General features: G+C 39.7%; 1 protein-coding gene across 2 annotated transcripts in view; it reads right to left on the reverse strand.

Moving 5' to 3' along the window:
- Nucleotides 1-18,549, reverse strand: part of WDR33 (WD repeat domain 33) — a 65,380-nt gene that overhangs the window by 16,894 nt on the left and 29,937 nt on the right. Inside the window, exons 7-12 of one of the 2 annotated variants that reach the window (XM_065410270.1) lie at nt 3,490-3,616; nt 2,593-2,747; nt 2,384-2,462; nt 2,015-2,125; nt 427-521; nt 201-209 (exon numbers count right to left, since the gene is read on the reverse strand). In XM_065410270.1, the coding sequence (XP_065266342.1) occupies nt 201-209; nt 427-521; nt 2,015-2,125; nt 2,384-2,462; nt 2,593-2,747; nt 3,490-3,616 (576 nt within the window). The remainder of the gene's footprint in view (nt 1-200; nt 210-426; nt 522-2,014; nt 2,126-2,383; nt 2,463-2,592; nt 2,748-3,489; nt 3,617-18,549) is intronic. The other variant, XM_065410269.1, reaches the window with a different exon arrangement.

Below are 18,549 nucleotides of genomic sequence, written 5' to 3' on the forward strand. Positions count from 1 at the left end.
CTTAAAAGAGGAAAAAGACTTAAGATAAAGGAATTTTGAGTCCAGTTCAATAATTTAAAAGGTTTTCCTGTGCTCTGTAGCTCAGGATTGTGAGAGATCTTGAAGTCACATGCTGAAGTTTTCAGGAGGCAGAACAAACTGGGAATTTTCCCAGAGGGAGAGCCAAACCTCCTTCCTGTGATTGACAGAGCTGGTCCTACCTCCTGGAGCTGCAGAACAAAAGAAAACTCATTGTTGGAATGGGGACCTAGATATAATGGAGAATGAGAGATTATCCCACTAAAAAAAATCCTCATCTACCCAGTCACCAATGCTATTGTATTTCATCATGTTACCCAGAAACTGGATTAGAACTGTAGCTAAGTGCTCTGGGCTTGCTCCTGACACCAACCCTCCATTCTTCTGAATTCATGGCAATAGCCTTACCATATTCCACGCCATCCTCTGACATTCCTGGCAGCAGGTTCAGGTTGTAACGATCTCTCATTTTATCTCCAGGCCGATTTCGAGTCCAGAATTTGCTATCAAAATAAAATAAGAGTGTGATATGAACTTGCGGAAAGTGTTGGGAGATTCATTATTTTTAGTTGCCATATTCTCTCTTCCTACTTTTGCATTTTATCACAATATCTTGATTATTTAGATTTTCAAGGCCTTATTCATCAGGCTCCTATTTGGACTAAACATCAGGTATGATTAAAAAGTTACTCAACTCTCACATTCCAATATGTTTAAAAACACTTAGATTTCAGAGTGGTGGCCGTGTTAGTCTGTACCAGCAAAAACAACGAGCAGTACCTGTGGCACCTTAGAGACTTACAAATTTATTTGGGCATAAGCTTTTGTGGGCTAAAACCCACTTCATCAGATGCATGGAGTGGAAAATACAGTAGGGAGCTATATATACACAGTACATGAAAAGATGGGAGTGCCTTACCAAGTGGGGGGGGGGGGGGAAGGTTCTAACGAGAAACTGCAGAACTGGAATTAATTTGCAAACTGGACACCATCAAATTAGGCCTGAATAAAGACTGGGAGTGGATGGGTCACTACAAAAACTAAAAACTAATTTCCCCATGCTAATTTCTCCCTACTGTTACTCACACCTTTTTGTCAACTGTTTGAAATGGGCCACCCTGATTACCACTACAAAAGTGATTTTTCCTCCTGTTGATAATAGCCCACTTTAATTGAATTGTCTCGGTAGAACTGGCTCCTGACTTAGTAAGGCAACTCCCATCTTTTCATGTACTGTGTATATATATCTTCCTACTGTATTTTCCACTCCATGCATCTGATGAAGTGGGTTTTAGCCCACAAAAGCTTATGCCCAAATAAATTTGTTAGTCTCTAAGGTGCCATAAGTACTCCTCATTGTTTTTACTTAACAGATAGTCGCAGTGAGAACTGAAGAACTCTCTGTATTGACAGACTGGACACAAGACTGCCATACTCCCAGTCCTCTTCAATAGCCCTTGCTATTCTTAGCAGGTACTGATGGGCTATCGTTCTTGTGACATGCACTTTTGTGCAGATTCACTCCGCTTATAAAATATAACTGTTGCACCATTTATAGTGTTTCCATCCTACAAGATTTAAAGCACATCACAAAATATATGCTTAGAGCACTCCTGTGGGATGGAGGGTGACATCTGATTAGCACAAGACTAGTGGATGGGGCAGGTGTTGAGAAAGCCTTAAGAAGAAATATTTTCTGTCAAAGACAACAGAAAAACCTCTCAAAAGTTCCATATGATATTTTTGTGACCATGGAGGTCTGGTAGGCCCTCACATTTTAAAGTTTCCGCCAAGAGGAATGAGAGGCTAGACTTTAATTCTACCTTATGCTGTAAAAGGGTCAGTGCTTTTCCAAACAGAACACCTTAGTCTCTCTCTGCATCTTTGCTTTCTTAGATTTGGGTTGTTCCTGCTATCGAACCAGCCATCTCAGGCTTTTTCCCAGCTTTTAAACTGTGTGTGCCCCTGAAATATTTGTTTAAATACTTGAAAATACCTGGTATGGTCATTTGAGCCTGAGCAGAGAATGTGTCCAAGAGGATGCCAAGCCAGACTCCAGATCATTCCCTCATGGGCCATTTCCATTCCGCCAACCTCCTTCTCCACCCTGAAACATCACACAGAAGAACCCAGTATGAGGGATTTTAAAAAATATATACATTTATTTTGCTACTCAGTTGCTCATAGCTTTCTATACATTGCTCATTTCAGGCCTCAGTTATTTTTCACTCATTTAAATCTGCTGTTCTGGGACTCTCAGATAACAATAAAGATTCAAGTGGTGACAATATAAATTATGTTTACTATGATGATATCTAACACTGCGTGAACTACATTTCTCCATGTTGATGAAAAAGGTACTTACCCAACATGCCAGAACAACAAAGAGCCATCGGAACCTCCACTGGCAAAAAGCCCTTCATGAACAGGGTGCCAGGCCACAGCTGAAATCCAAAAATTAATAATCAGGAATCTCTGGTGAATGTTAAACTGTACCTCAAAGCCTTGAAAATGTGTGCCTTTAATCCCAATTCACTCATAACAACGGTAGTATGAAATGGAGTTCATTCTGACCTGTGGCCTCTTTCTTGTGACCCCTGAAGACTTGGAGCTCTTCTTTCAGGTTTCGGATGTCAAAGAGCTTGCAGAGATGGTCACGAGATGCTGTAAGCAGCCAATTCCCATTCAGGTTCAACTTTACCTCCATCACTGTGTTTTTATGAGCGTGTCTGGAAGTAGAGGTAGAAAAAGACTAACTGGCTAGAAGTCACACATTCCCAATAGAATAACCTATGTGCTTCTATACAGAGGGCCTGGGTCTATGTTTTAAGGTTGGCCTTTTGATCCCTGTACGTATAGGACCTGGAGGTACACACAGAGACATGTTTCTCATTACTCAAGGATACAGGGCTGGCTCCAGCGTTTTTGCCGCTCCAAGTGGCAGGGGGAAAAAAAAAAAAAAAAAAAAGCCGCGATCGGCGGCACTTCGGCGGCAGCTCTACTGCCGCCACTTCGTTCTTCAGCGGCAGGTCCATCCCCCCGAGAGGGACTGAGGGACCCGCCGCCGAAGAGGCGTATGTGCCGCCCCTTTCTGTTGGCCGCCCCAAGCACCTGCTTGCTGCGCTGGTGCCTGGAGCCGGCCCTGCGAGGATAGTAACTTCTGCTGGTTTAATTAGGTATAAGTTTAACTAGGTACCAACAGTAGCTCAGGAGAACTCTGGTGACATGAGGCTTGTGAACAAGTGGAAAGACAACTTACACAAGGAAGGGATAAAAAAGGACTTCAGATCAAATTATGTCTACCCTCTAGATTTCCTGACCCGACTAGAAGGCCTGCCCCTATTGCAACTGTTACGTATGGTTGAAAAGACCTGGTCCTAGAGGGGGGCAACTGAAAACAGAATAAAATAATCAAGAGTCCAAGCAGTTTTGCCCCTTCTGACCTGAGCAAAACCTCAGGTCATAACTTACAGTGTGGCAAGGCTCTGGCCAGTTTTTGGATCCCAAAACTTGATAGGCTGTTGGCTGTCTTTGCTTCCTGATACAACCAATCCCTTTGTTGGATGCCAGTCAACACACTTCACATCTGCCCCATGCCCTGTTGGGAATACAAGTTGCTCATTTAGGGATTTCAGAGAAAAACTATTTCACGAAATTTTCAGTTATGTAATTTGTGAACTAAAATCCTGTCTAGCCCAAAATGGGATGAAAAAACACTACAGAGCATGGTGTGATCTTAAACTCCATAATGCTATTTAAAAATAGCAGTCATTTGTTTTCTGTATTGCATTACACTCCCTCCTTACAAATAACTTGAAATAGTTTCCTTCTCAGCTTTCACAGTCTTTATTAGAAAACACAAAGTGGATTCCACCTATTTGATAACTGAAGTTTCAACTGGGCATATTTTTAGCCTTTGGTCCTAAACCATTGTGTAACGTTATGTTAAACATCTCAGAAGTGTCTGCTTTGTAGTGATAATGCAAAGTACACAGTTACATATTACCTTGCTTTTGCAACTTTTTTGGGAATAAAGGCCCTTACAATATGAATGTAAGCTATCTATTAACACCCACTACTGAAATAGTATTGCAGCCCCTACAGAAAATGATAATAGGCAAAAGAAATTAGACCAGATGACTGACTAAGATGATTTTTTTTAACCTGTTAATTTAGTTTCTCAAAGTCCCTTACACCAGCGCAGATAACAAATTCACATTTTCCTAGCAGCAAATGAAGATAGGAAAAAAAGAAAAACGTATGCTATCATTTCCCTATAATTAGATTGGCTGACCTTGCTCATTTAGAGAATCTGTATTGCTTAGGAAATACATTTTAAAATCAGACAAGTTCTCAACTGTTATTGACAGCAATATGGTGAGGTATCTGGGTTGGAATATAGAAATTTGGAGGGAAAAAATAAAAAGGAAAGAATAATTTCTTTCTACAATATCTCTCTATACCAGCCCATTTAGTGGGAATGCCAACAGTAATGTTCAATACCAGAAGAGAGAGCAGCTGGGTAGTTAGGGAAAAAGTGAGCATATGCTTTCTGAAGGCAGCTAGCGACTTACTTACTAAGCTCTACAATTATTCTGAGATAGATATGTAAACCATTCTCACATCAGATGTATGAACTTTCTGATTTTTGTGGGGCTGGACACAATGAGAAGAGAAAATTTTCTTGACTCCAGAGGAATGGGGAAACCACCTTGGGGAGGAAATGGGGAACAGCTTTAATCACTATTTTGTCCAGACAAGGATCACTGCAGTAAAGAGCCTGACCCTCCTCCCTCACTCTCCCAGCAGACAGAATTGACTTTCCAATTTATAGGGCCACAAGCAAGAGCACCGTCCTCAAGCTGCCAGAGCTGAAAATCTGGTCACAAGTTGTCCCTACTACCAGACAGGAGTCTTGTGGTGATGGTTTCCTCCCCACCCGATTCTGCTGGGAGAGGCAAATGAAGCAACATCTCTTTGAATATGTTATGTCTAGGTCTTAGGTCCCAGGTGAACTGCATTCTAAACAAGGGTTTAACTGGAATAGCCCACTCTGTCAGAACCCAGAAGGCCCACTCTATATTGCAGCCAAAAGGGGCCAAACCACCCAGACAGATGTGTGCTCTGTGTAATTGAGGCAACTCAGGGTGACCCTTGGTGGACATTCTCATTCTTTAACTACCAGAACAAAAGATCACTTCAGCTCCAGAGGCAAGGATAGGCTGGACAGAGAAAACTTGGACCGAGGTAATGACAGCTGAATAGTTAATGCTGGGGAGATCATGTATTGTATGAAAACATGCTGACAGCAATGAGTTCAAATACACCATCACAGAACCCAGAAAATGCAGAAACATGCAGGCTAGCTCCAAATTTTACTAGAGTTGGGTTGGCCTCTCTTGTTCCTAAAATAATCAGACTGAGTGAAGTAGGAGTACTGAAAGGAGACAAAGGGCTATTTTCTCTTTGATCAGTAGGGCTTAGGATCCTGAAATCTGGATATGCGACTAATAAAGTCAGGCTTTTCTTTGAAGATTTCATATGCGTTAGGCCATTTTCAAAAAGTTTTCCCTCAAAAGACAGACAGACAAAGGCAGTTTTAGATGCAAGATCATCAGCTCAAGTTCACAGCCACAACACCTGGAAGGTGGTAACAGATATGGCCATACCGTGGAAAAAAGCTTGCATAACACCACAAATAAGTTAAAAAAAAAAAAAAGAGGCTACTTGACAGAAGGAACAAGCCTCAATATCTTCCTCAGACGCCAATTTCTGTAATCATCTTACCAAGGTCCTGGCCACATAAGCCATGTAGCACAGAGAACCCAAAATACTCTAGTATGTTACTCTAATATGAGTAGCTTGTCCTGCCAATTCAACAAGCACTGGGAAGTGGCCTCAAGAAGAGATAGTTTTGGGGTATAACAGGAAAGTCAGAATCTTAGGGACAAAGAGAACCACATCAGACTTATCCCTTGAGAGGGCATAAAGTCACCTGAAGGATCTAAGGGATTGCAGTTTCTTGTTGGGAGCAGTCCAATCCATGCCCAACATGGCCTGGACCAGAGCAATAACTGGGAAAAACTTGAGTGTCCTTTTTATGGCTAGTCAAAATAGCCCCTACATTCCTACCTTCAGGAGCGTAATCTTTTAGACTCTCAGAGCAGGTTACTTGCCTGGTTAGCAAAGTCAGACTTTGGAGGAATCCAACTAGCTGTTGGAAGGGATCCCCCCATTCGCCCTTAGCTACAATTTTCCTGGGAATGGCACCAATGAATGTGAGGAGAAAAAATAAACTCTGCTATGACAGCCATATATTTGTAACTAGCTAATCTTGAGAGATGAGGACCACCGGGGTGGGAAGTTTTTAAAAGAAAAATGTAAAAGCTAAAAATCTAGCTTAATCACTCAGAAGAGTAGCAAGCAAACAGTAAAACAACTGATCAGGGTCATTGAAACAAGACTCCTTTACAGGGAATAAGGGCATACCTTGCTGTTTTCCTCAGTCTGCTGATAGGGAGATTTATGTCCTATTGTCTGTGCTAACATAGTGGGTTGTGGAACAAAAATGTGTTTTTATTTTAAACACTAAAAGATAGTCCAGTGGTTAGGGTACTGGCCTAGGACTGGGGGAGACCTGGGTTCACGTTCCTGCTCTGCCATAGACTGCCTATGTGATGTTGGGGAAGTCACTTATCCTCTCTGTGTCTCAGTCCCCCATCTGTAAAAAAAATGGGGATTATAGTGCTTTCCCTCACAACACCCCTGTGAAGTACATTTTACATTAGAGTGTGAAGCACTAAGAAACTATAGGTACCTAAGATAGACAGACCTTTTGAAGGATTTTAGACTTGGTTAGCGTGTTCAAATCCTTGCATGGTGAGGTTCAGTATGTTAATATATTGTGCTTTTATGGGAAAGATGGATACTTTCAGACTTAAATTGCCCCCCCTCCCCAAAAAACATTGACACATATAATAGGGAATATTAATAAACATACCCTCCTTAAAAAAGAAAAATACATAATGAATGTGGTAGAAGTATTGCAAAATTTAATATTCATATACTTACAAATTCACATAGTAAAAGGAGAAAATATATGCAAAAATGATCTGAAGATTGCTATAGGGAGAATAAGAGACTTTGTATAATCTAAACACACTTAAAATTATGAATTAGTGTGGGAACATGAAATAGTCTAAAACCTGTTTTTACATGGGCAAAAATCTGATGGATACAGCTTGTTCAAATTTTATATTTATTTTTGTGTGTGTGAAAAATATTGAGTAGTAGTCAATCCCTAAAGAAGCCTAGATGCAAAGCAGTTTTTCTATAAGAATTCTTTCCACAAGTGGAATAAAGTCCTGATCCATAACTCAGAGCTGATTGAAGTAAAGGCCTTAGGTGACCAGTTAAAACATTGGATTATTAAACATACTTCCACCCAATACACTTTCAGGATTGTGTTTTTAAAAGATGAAAACTGCAACAAACCATAACTAGATAGGCTTAACTGCAGTAGTGTCTGATTGGCCAAATACAGCATGTCACCAATGTGAAGAATTGTATAATCTCAAATTATTGAAAATTTAATGATTTCTCCTACCCCTTTTTTTCAGATATGACTTATTGGACATTATACCAACAAACAGAGTATTACCCATCTTTTTATAACTATTTATAATGTGCCTATATATTTTGTATTACTTTATATATCTAAGTTATAAATGTGAAATGTATGTATATTGCCTTCAGTTTATTACTGTGACCAATCGTTTGCTATTTCTTCCCTCCTCCTCCGCCCCCCCCCCCCAAAAATTACAAACTTTTAAAAATGTTTCACACTTAAGGAGAGCTTTATACATATGACTTTTGCACATATTTCTATATTTCCCCACACACACACTTTAGCTCAATTTTTAAAAAATTATGCATATACAAGTGAATGTTTTTCTGAAGCATCTTATTTTGCTTATAACTAATTACCTTAATCAAAAAACATGCAATATTGCATATATATTGTAAATACTGAACACTCAATTTCACATTTCAGTACTGTCATAACTGAACAAATTTGTCACAAGACAGTACAATTTATTTTACACTTTAAAGGAAGTTTTGGATTTTGTTTTTTCTTTAAATGGTAACCCTGCAAAAGCTCGATCTTGCAAGGTACCAAGTGTCCTCCATTCCCATTGAAATCAGTGATAGTTGAGGCCTCTCGTTGAGCACCTTGCAGCAGGTATCCCCAAGAGAACTAAATCTCTTAGAAGAAAATGAACACATACACTTTATAATTTTATCACCTCACACTTCATTTACTAATAGTCTCCATAGTGTTAGGAGCACTATAATGCTGGAGGAGCTGAATTCTAAGATGATTTACTGTACCAACACCACACCTGTTAGAGGTTTTCGGGATACTATCCTTTGTAACCTGGAGGTTACTCCTTAATTTATTAGCCCAGTACTGTCAAGTAAGAGTATGGGTTTTGTTCACCAAGAGAATGCACCACAAAAACCCTGTGTATTTCTATTCTGAACTGACATTTATTGTTTGGTAATATTGATTGATGTTACCAAATCAGTGAGGGATGAGAATCTTTTAATTCCAGGAATTAAATAAAGTTGTGTTCTCGCTCACTCTATTGCACCCATCATGTTCTATGAATGACCCTCCTCTTGGGAAGTGTGTCTGTGCTTCCCTCCATTTTCAACTCTTCACTTCCCTCTGTTCAAAGGCTCCAAATGGCAAAAATGTTCCTTCTGCAGCCATTCATCAGTTTCTTTTAAAGTCTGGAAGGAGGTGCACAGAGAGCAACAGGAAATACCCCTTTTCCACCTTGAATGGGTTAAGAAGAATATTGCCTCCATAGCATCTCCAGATCTTGCCGACCTGATAAAGGATTTTTATTTTTTATTTTTTTTAATTTGCCCATGGCATCCTTCCCTGGATGTCAGCTCTATACACTTGTGCACACAAATCCTGATGTCCGGGCAGTCTGCTAGAGGATTTATTTGTCAATGGTGAATGTTTCTTGTATCATCACTATTTTAACATATCAATGTCACTTTCCTGATGCTAGCTTTGGTCTACACTTCTACTACAAATACCATTGTTCAGGGATTTACAATTGTGGTAAGTTTTCTTTCCAGGCTGAAAGCTGTTACACAAGATGGGATTTTTTCCCATAAATTGTGTATTTTTGAGCTATGAAATATTGAAAAAAATGTTAATGAATGTTAGTGAAACATGTCTATCTCGATAGAGGGGCTGTTGCCCTGACACCAGACTACTGGAGAGGATGATCTAATCATGACAAAGGTGAGAAACAAAACAGCTTAAAAATTCAGTGTTTCTGTAATTCAGTTTAGAATTTGCACATCCTATTCCCAAGTGCTGATGCCCTGTACAAAAATCCTAACAGCGGCATATAGCATTCTATTGTCATGGAAGTTGCACTGGCCTTTTGGTCATCCTAAGAAACACTTTGGTTCTATTACAGGAGCTAAACAGTCCTGCAAATCTTTTTAATATTCTGTACATCTCAGAGATGGCTTCTCCTTCAGCAGCACAGAAATTAAAGTTTATGGCTGTGCAGATGTGAGATATAAGATTTGTGAAGACTACGATGAGAGTCTTTGCATATCATATATAGTTATTAGCAATGGAACAGTCATTGGGACACTTTTTTCAAACTGGAATAATAAACCACTCAAATATTTGGCAAGGTTTTCTATAATACGTTCTATACATATATGACTGGAGTGAAAAAAGCAAATCCACATATAGTCATGGAACAATGAGTCGCTTAGTAACTGGCAGAATTGAGCTCTAAGTAGGGCTCAACCCTGCCAATTGCTGTCCAGTCTCCAACAAAACACAAACATGTTCTTAACCACAATGGGACTACTCACATATTTAATGTTAAGTGGGTACGTAAGTGCTTTACAAGATTGTAGCCTTTACAGAGGTACATAATTCAATGCCAGTGCTATCCTGCTTTGAACAGGGACAAAGAAGTTACCAGAGATTTAAAATATCTACAATTTCAGATATGTGCCATCATCCACAGAAACTCAGTTTTCTAAAGTGATGGTCTAGAACACTCTTTTTTTTCCAGTAAGAGGAAAAGTTAACAGGAAGAAATTAATATTTTAGAGCCTGACTAAAATTCTTCTGTTCAATTTTAGCACCTGCCATAGAAGATAAAAGCACACCTATCATTTCTCTTTAGGACACAGGTGCTTTTCCATCTATCCATAGCTTATCCTTGAAGCTCATTACTCCTAATATGGGGGACAAGTTAGAATGTAGTGAGATTCTGATGCTCTAGCACACGGCTTCTCAGGACAAATTTTTTGGTGGCCTCAGAGTGCGGCCACCAACTCTTGCTCTCACACTTTTCCCTAAAATACTTAAAATACTTAATTAGCTTTAGGAAAAACTAATAAATATGCACATATACATGTCCAAATCATTGTAATTTATTTATTGCTAGTTAGAAAGTCTGTTGTGAAAAGTGATATTAACAAACATGCAAGTATCACTTTTCACAGCAGACTTACTCAGCCCCGCCAAGCCTGGGGACAAATTAAGCCCTGGATGGGGGGGTTAGGGGAGGCAGCAGGGGCCAGGGGCAATGGGGGTTGGTGCATGGGGGTCTGGGGAAGGCAGCGGGGGGCTGGAGCCTGAAGCCCCACGGCCAGAGCCTGGGGCCTGCCACCACACAGCCAGAGTCCAGAGCTGGGGCCCGAAGTCCCTCGGCCAGAACCTGCTGCCCCACCACCCCAGAACTGTGGCCGAAAGCCTGAGCCCCACTGCCCCCAAAGGTGGGGAATTCACCAGCAATCAACATCAAGGCAGTGCATTCAGGAGCAACAGGGAGGGGGAGGGGCCACTATTTTGCCACCCATCTCCACCCCATCACAGCCCAGGAGGCTGTGGCTGCAAGAAAAACCCTGGTGGCCGCATTTGAGAAACGCTGTGTCTAGAATATATATTGTAAAACTACATCTGTGAATAAATAGTTAAGCTGGACAACAGACAGTGCAACAGAAGTAGAGAAGTAATGGAAATTTCATTAGTAAGACACGGAATAATTGTTCTCAAAGTAACGAGAATGGTACATCAATAATGTGATATGTATGTTTCAGTATTTCTAATTAAAAAAATATAACTAAGTCATACATTCAGAATGATCACCAGTACTCATAACTTGAGGTGTCAGTAGTATCAATTTATGACAAGAAATACATTTCCATTTATGTCTATTGTCCTTTTACAGTGTAGAATTTCCTGATATCCTACTGTAATTTATTTAACCACTTCTTAGTCAAAATTGATGCACTAAACTGATGTCCTACTGCACAATTCAGCTACATTACTATGCCTTGTAAAGAATAGCATGGTACAGGGTGCACAAGATGACACAGCAGAGGCAGTCAATTCCTATAATGGAATTGTGCACAGTATTTTCTGTTCATAACCAGCAAACAAAAAGGAAGCTCAGCTCCAGCTCCAATGAAATGGCACTGAAATAGAGCAGCCAGGCTGTACAGAGGGAAAAAGATATTGTTTAAAAGTGTTTATGTGAAAATGGCATCTTCTTATTCAACTCATCTGCTTCTTGGGTGTTTTCCAGAAATGCCTGCTTGCTTTAATGACATAGACAAGTTTTTACTACTGTTAACACTATAGAGTCAATATATTTATAGAAGAGCAAGATGGATTCTATTCTGCCCTATCGCAATTATCTTCTAAAATTCTGATTGCAGAATCTGTTACTGCTTATCAGTACTTACTAGGTCCTGACAAAAAGGAAATTATTCTCACATTTTGTGGTCCCCAAACACCATATATACTTGTTCATAAGCCAAATGTTTTTGGTAAAAAAATGACGCATCAAAGAGCGGGGGTCGGCTTATAAATGGGTCAACACCAAAATTTGATGATTTTAAACTCTATGGAATCATTGAATTGAATATCTAATATTGTCGTTTTGTTTACCTGGAGCATCTGCAGGCATGGAGCCCCTCAGCTCCTTGTGGCCGCGGTTCGCCGTTCCCAGCCAATGGGAGCCAAAACGTCCCAACCAGCCAAAGTTTTCCAACCCCTGAAAATAGGGTCGGCTTATGAAAGGGTCATACAGTTTTTGATATTTTTACCTATCCATTTTGGGGGGTCTGCTTATAAATGAACGGGCTAATGAACGAGTATATACGGTACTCATGGCTAAGCACACCTCCCTAATACAGGTTACAGTTAGCCAATGTACCTTTAAAGCAGCAACACGCTCACTGTTTATTGAAGAGAAAGTGTTTATTTACAACAGTAATTTACATGAAAAGGCAAAATAAGAATTAAACATTATACAAGAAACATATTAAATAAGTAACAGATATAAGGTATATAAATCCTCACACATAAGGACATAAGCCAGACACCACCTGACAGGAGTTAAGAAGCAGCTTTCCCTATAGGCAAGTTATTCCATAATTGTCTATTATGAGTCTGCTTACAGCTTCCTCGGAAACATCTGTTACTGGCTAGCGTCATAGGACCTAATCTAGCATGCACTGACATCAACAAGGGTTTACTGTTCTTAGTGGATGCTGGATCAGGCCTACAGACAGGACATTAGACAAGATGGACCACTGGTCTGATCAGGTATACAACTTCTGTGTTCTTCCATAACTCATTTCCAAGAAATTATATAACAAAGGATAAGAGGTCTTTTTAAGATAGAAGGAAATATAATTTGAAAGACATTGACAAAGTTACTATTCTTTCTATCAACAGTAGGGCCATATGATTTCCATGGTTTTGAGGTTTCATAATAAGGTGCAGAATCAAGCTGTGCAGCAGGATTTGGCTAATTTTTTAAAAAGTGAACATTCAAAGCTTCTATATTACAAAAAATTGAAGGTTTCCAGTCCTTGTGATTGCAAAGCAAACCTTCCAAATGTAAATCATACGTAGAATAAACTAATGCCCACTCTGAGTCTGCACAAAGCCTGAAAAACCAGCTCCGAGAGACATTAACTGACTCCACTAATCTCAATGGAATGTCAAAATGAAATCCTATATTTTATAATCAATATTTCACTGCTGTTTTCCAACATAGGAGGAGCACCCCTTTTATACATGATAAATCAAAAAGCAGTAAATGGCCTCCTCCCCCCCCCCAAAAAAATGGGTGCCTAAAGTTAAGTTTCTGTACCCATATTTAAGCACTTATATGAGTGACTTGATTATAAAAAGGGCTGATCATCCAGCAACTCTGATCAAATAGGTGCCTACATATGAATTTAAGATCTTAACTTTAGGCACCTATTTTTAAAAATGTTGGTCAATGTCCTCATCTATCACCACTGGTTACCAAAACTTCCTGCTCTCTGAGCCAACAGCTTAAGCAAAGCAGTTGTGCATTATTACAAAATTGTGTGACAATGAAAAACGTGCAAAAATTGAGATTTGTATTCAATGTAATACCAACAATAAATAATGTAATGCATATTGGAGACTGTACTATGTAGGTTTAAAACAAAAGAGTTTTTGAATTTACTTGAAGCTGCCATAGAATTTAGTGTGACTCGACCAGAGAAATGAAGGGGGGAGAAGGGTGAAGAGGAGAGAAATCAGAGGGCTTGCTGTAGAATTTAGGACCAGCTTGCCAGAGAGCACAAGAATTTAGGATGGACTCCTTTAGACCAGTGATATTAGCTATGAAGTGGCGATCCTTCCTAGTTTCAGTGGACCAAAGAACACACATCCATCCATGAAAACTACAGAAGTCAGATTCACCATCAAACAGTAATTTTCAGTAATTCCCTTCCCTTTAGCTTCTGCAATAATATTCATTAAGGTTATGGTGTTGGTTGGTGGCAGTTTTGAGTGATCTGTGAACTCTAATTACCTGTATTACTCACTAATCAATGTGCTGAATAAGCAGCTAATATCACTCTGACCAGGCTGAAGTTAGCTATCAATCCAGAGAACAGCTTTCTTGGGCCACAGCAGAAGATACCATATAAGAATAGTGTTTGACTCATGGATTGCACAAGATACTCTCTCACCCAAGTGAACCCAGAATATTTAACAGGACCATCCTCTATGAAGGACCATCCAGACAGCTTGATTCTTCCTCACTTGGGCTAGTAAGTTTCAAACAAATACTCTGGTTCAGAATGCACTATAGACCTCTACTTTTCTCACTTATCTTTCACTGGGCTAAAAGGAGGTATCATCTTGATCACCCAGTCCACTTACCCAGAAACAAAAGCAAATCTTGTAGACTAGGGAGGACCAACTTGGAGAAAGTATCCCAGGGTGGAAAACCACCATCAGTTAGATCAGATGAGTAGTCAGGATGGGATCCAATGCAGTTCACAGTAAATGGAGCCCTTGTGATTGTAAAGGTAACTCATACAATATTAACCAAATGTAAATAAATGCACTGATGTCTGCCTGAATCTGCAGACAGCATGAAACAACTGTCTTTGATTGTTCTCAATGGGGTATCAACATTGAAGCAGAGATAATTTAAACTTTGTTAACTATTTCACTACCGATCAAACCACATTAGAAAGAAGAGGTTAATCATATTATTAGGATCTATAGAATCAACTGAGAGTGGTATATGAGCCCGATCAAATGGGAATCAAGCTGAGGAAGCTTAGTGGATCTCTGCTGGGAATATCAACCTTACCTGAGGAACCCATCAAAGCACAAAAGGACATATTCTGAACATCTGTGCAATCTACTGGAAGGGGCGTCTCAAGTGGGCAGCTTGCCTCCCCCAACTCAACCCAGTTGGGGCTAACAAAAATCTAGTCCTCAGCACCCCCAAATATTAGATATCAGCAGGAGAAGCCATTTAGGGATTGGTAGGATGTTTTCATCTAGAACTAGTTTTTTGATTTCCAGATACTGGAAAGCCACGGCCAAAGGCCCACATACAGAAAGCTAGTCTGCCCCTCCCACAGATCCTCAAATTTATCTTAAAGACTCTTTACTTCCTCCTGACTATGACTCCTTTAGACATTCAGTCCTTTAAGGTGGCCTTCCTGGTAGTTACTGGATCGGGTAGGACTGGAGAACTTTGATCCCTGCTTGATAGTCACCTTTCATCATTCTTCAGAAGATCAAGGCACTCTAGACAATTCCCAGATTCTCCAAAAAGAAGTCTTCCACTTCTGTAACATCCAAGAAATTTATCCTCCCTCCATCATCATCCTCTTAAGGAGAGAGCTCTCCACAGGCTAGATGTTCTTAGGTGTTAAAGAGAATACGACCTAACGGTGGAGAGGGGTAGGCTTCTAGTGCTCCCATAGCTCAGTGGATCCAGGCTAACCCCTTCAGGTGTGAAGACACATACAGTGCCATAGCTACTAGGCCAAAAGGGAAATAGCTACTGGAGCAGACATCTGCTACACTGCAACATGGAGGTCATTATATAATTTTCTAAGAACTAGAGCTCAAACATATCAACCGCAGCAGCCTTTGGACACTAACTCCTTAGCACAGTTGTCCAGTAGTTCAAGTATTCCCTTTCTTCGTCCACATTGTCATGAGTGCTGATCCATGTAGGCCACAGATCTCGAATGAAGGACCCAAAAAAGGGTATGTACCCCTAATTACATATGGAGTTTGTGCTCATCACATAGGACAATCTGTAGTCCTCCTTGACCTAATATTGCTGGACTCTTCGTCCTTTGGGTTTCACATAGTCAAATGTATATACACCACTAACTCGATATAACGCGACCCGATATAACACGAATTCGGATACAACACGGTAAAGCAGTGCTCCGGGGGGGCGGGGCTGCACACTCCGGTGGATCAAAGCAAGTTCAATATAACGCGGTTTCACCTATAACGCGGTCAGATTTTTTGGCTCCCAAGGACAGCGTTATATCGAGGTAGAGGTGTAATTCTTATTCTCCCCCCCACACACACTATATTTTTAGTAAAATAATTCAGATTGATAAGTAAGACTTAGACTGGAACATTAGCACTGAAGAGCACGTGGGATCTTCTCTCATCAGGGAAGAAAAGTTTTGAAATGAATGGCCTGTCTACCTGTTCAAAGTGGAAAGAGGAATCTGTCCCATCAGTCTAGTTTGTCATTACTGACTAAGATGAAGCCAGTTGATATGCAGATACAGATTCCCTCCTTCCTGACCAAGAAACTGCAAAAGCAACTTTCTTTGACAGCCAATATACATTTTGCTTTCTGTCTAAACAATTCTATTGAAATTTTAAGTTCAAAAAGTTGAGTTTAAAGAGGGAAAAATCACAACAGTTGTTTCTTTTAGAATAAACACTGCATGAACATTCATCCTTCACAGTAAGGTAGGGGGAAGAAGCAACAAACAAAGAAATGCAGTTTGGCTATCACAGACTGCAGGAAAGGACCCATGTGTCACTATCAACCTCAGCCATAATGACTCAGACAACAAGTGGCTCATTAAAAAGCATTGGAGATCTGAGCCAAAATATGAAGGAAATTACTGTTGAGATTACCTAATCATGGTAATTTGGTAAACACTGAAGGCAAATTACGGAAGAAACAGAATCATGGAGATAAGCGGATGGTTGAAAAAGGTGGCACATTATTCTCACTATCCAATGTGGCTAGAATAAGTAGTATTGGCTTCAAATGCAGCAGGGACAATACTCATTCTCCTAAGAAAAATTAAGCAGTGGAACAAGTTATCAAGAACAGAGTTTGGGGCAACCATTGCAGCAGATATTGAAGATTATTATATGTATTTATCTCCCAAAGATGGTATAAAAATAATTAAATATGTTGTACAACAGCATGATGGAGAGGGATATATTGAATGTTTGTAACCAAATTATTCTATGTTTAAGAGAAGGTGGTGGTGTGAAGTGGTGGGTTGTTTTTGTGTGTGTTTTGTTTGGTTTATTGATTTAAAGAGGTTTAAATGGCAAAATGTAGGACATGAAGTGTAAAGTATTTTGTAACAGAAATATTGAAATGTATAGTTTCTCTCCATGACTCAGTCTGTACTTGAACACAGATGCTGTTTTTGAACGTACATTGGTATAGTTACTGCATGCTATGGGATCACATGATTGTATAAGTATGTAGTGATTTTTGGAGAGCTGATGGTGTGGAGGTTTTCAGGAAAGTACCCTGAGAGTCCATTCCAGTTCTGGCTCTGCATCTAGTGCTTGTTTGTAGGGATCAGAATTAGAATTTAAATTAGAACACGTATGAAAGATTTCTGCCTAGAGGTAGAAAATGGGTTTTAATCCCATTGCCATATAGGAAATGACTGGCAAAAAATCCTGGATGTCATTACATATGCCTAGATATATCACCAGAATTATACCTTTTAACATTTGAAAGAGAAGTTGCTGCAGTTAAAGTCTGTTCAGAGAATAAACTCCTGTTGTGGAGTCATAGGAATATGTTCCCACCAAAAATGTTTAGTTATTATACTCATAAGCAGATTCCTGAATCTAGAAAGCATATTTTAAAAATTTAGAAAATAAAACAAAAAACAAAAACATCTTTAGAGAATCTGGTACTCTTAATAAAGTGCATTAGTACCAGACATACAAAATGGATACAGCTAAGGACATGGAGAAGAGGAGACACTCCCCGGTAAGGTACACTGAAGTACTCAAAAAAAGTGTGAAAAATCAGAAGAGGGCCCTGAGCACCTTGGCAATGCTCTGAACACTTGTTAACCAAGGAGCAGAAATTGCACTCAAACTCTGATCTTACCCATGGTACTAGGACACAAGAGCATGTGAGCCATTAGGCCAGTACAAAAACCCAAACCAACCAACCAACCAAAAATAAATAAATAAATAAATAAAATAAATAAATAATAAAAACACATTTCAGAGGAAATTAAAGCTTTGGGGGAGGGGGGGGAGGGAGGAAGGGGGTTTGGAGCAGTTTATTGTTGTCTTTGATTGTGGTGTTCTGTTACATACACTGGAGCCTAATCCTTCCCTTGTTAACCAAAAGAGTCAATGGCAGCTTTGAGTGTATAATGCTGGCTTAGGCCCCTGAAAGAGAATTCTACCATGCCTGTAACTACTCAGAGTCCTCATTTCTCCTATCAATTCTTCTTAGAGAACCATTTTCCTCCTATATAGACACTTCTCTGAAGACCATGATTACAAGAACTTTTTCCTGCAAGAGGAACTGATGTTTTATGTCATTTCATACATAAACCAAACAATGAACTACCCTCCTATGCTAACCCTTTAATGCCCCTTTTTAAAATATAGTTCCTTTATAATTTTTTATAATGTAAAAGAACATGGTGTGTTCCATGCCACCCACCTACCCTATAACTTAACATGTAGTTCTACATCTCTGTTGCCTGTTACCTCCCGCAACATCCCACTGTCATATTTAGTTTAGTTTTGAAACAGTAGCCTCATACACCAGTGCACCACCTTCAAGATCTGAGGACAGTTTGTTTAATTTAAAACAGTAATCCAGGTGACCCTATCAGGCAAATTAAGTTCCTTGGACAGTC

This window comes from Emys orbicularis, chromosome 9 (genome assembly GCF_028017835.1).
Source record: "Emys orbicularis isolate rEmyOrb1 chromosome 9, rEmyOrb1.hap1, whole genome shotgun sequence".
NCBI lineage: Eukaryota > Metazoa > Chordata > Testudines > Emydidae > Emys > Emys orbicularis.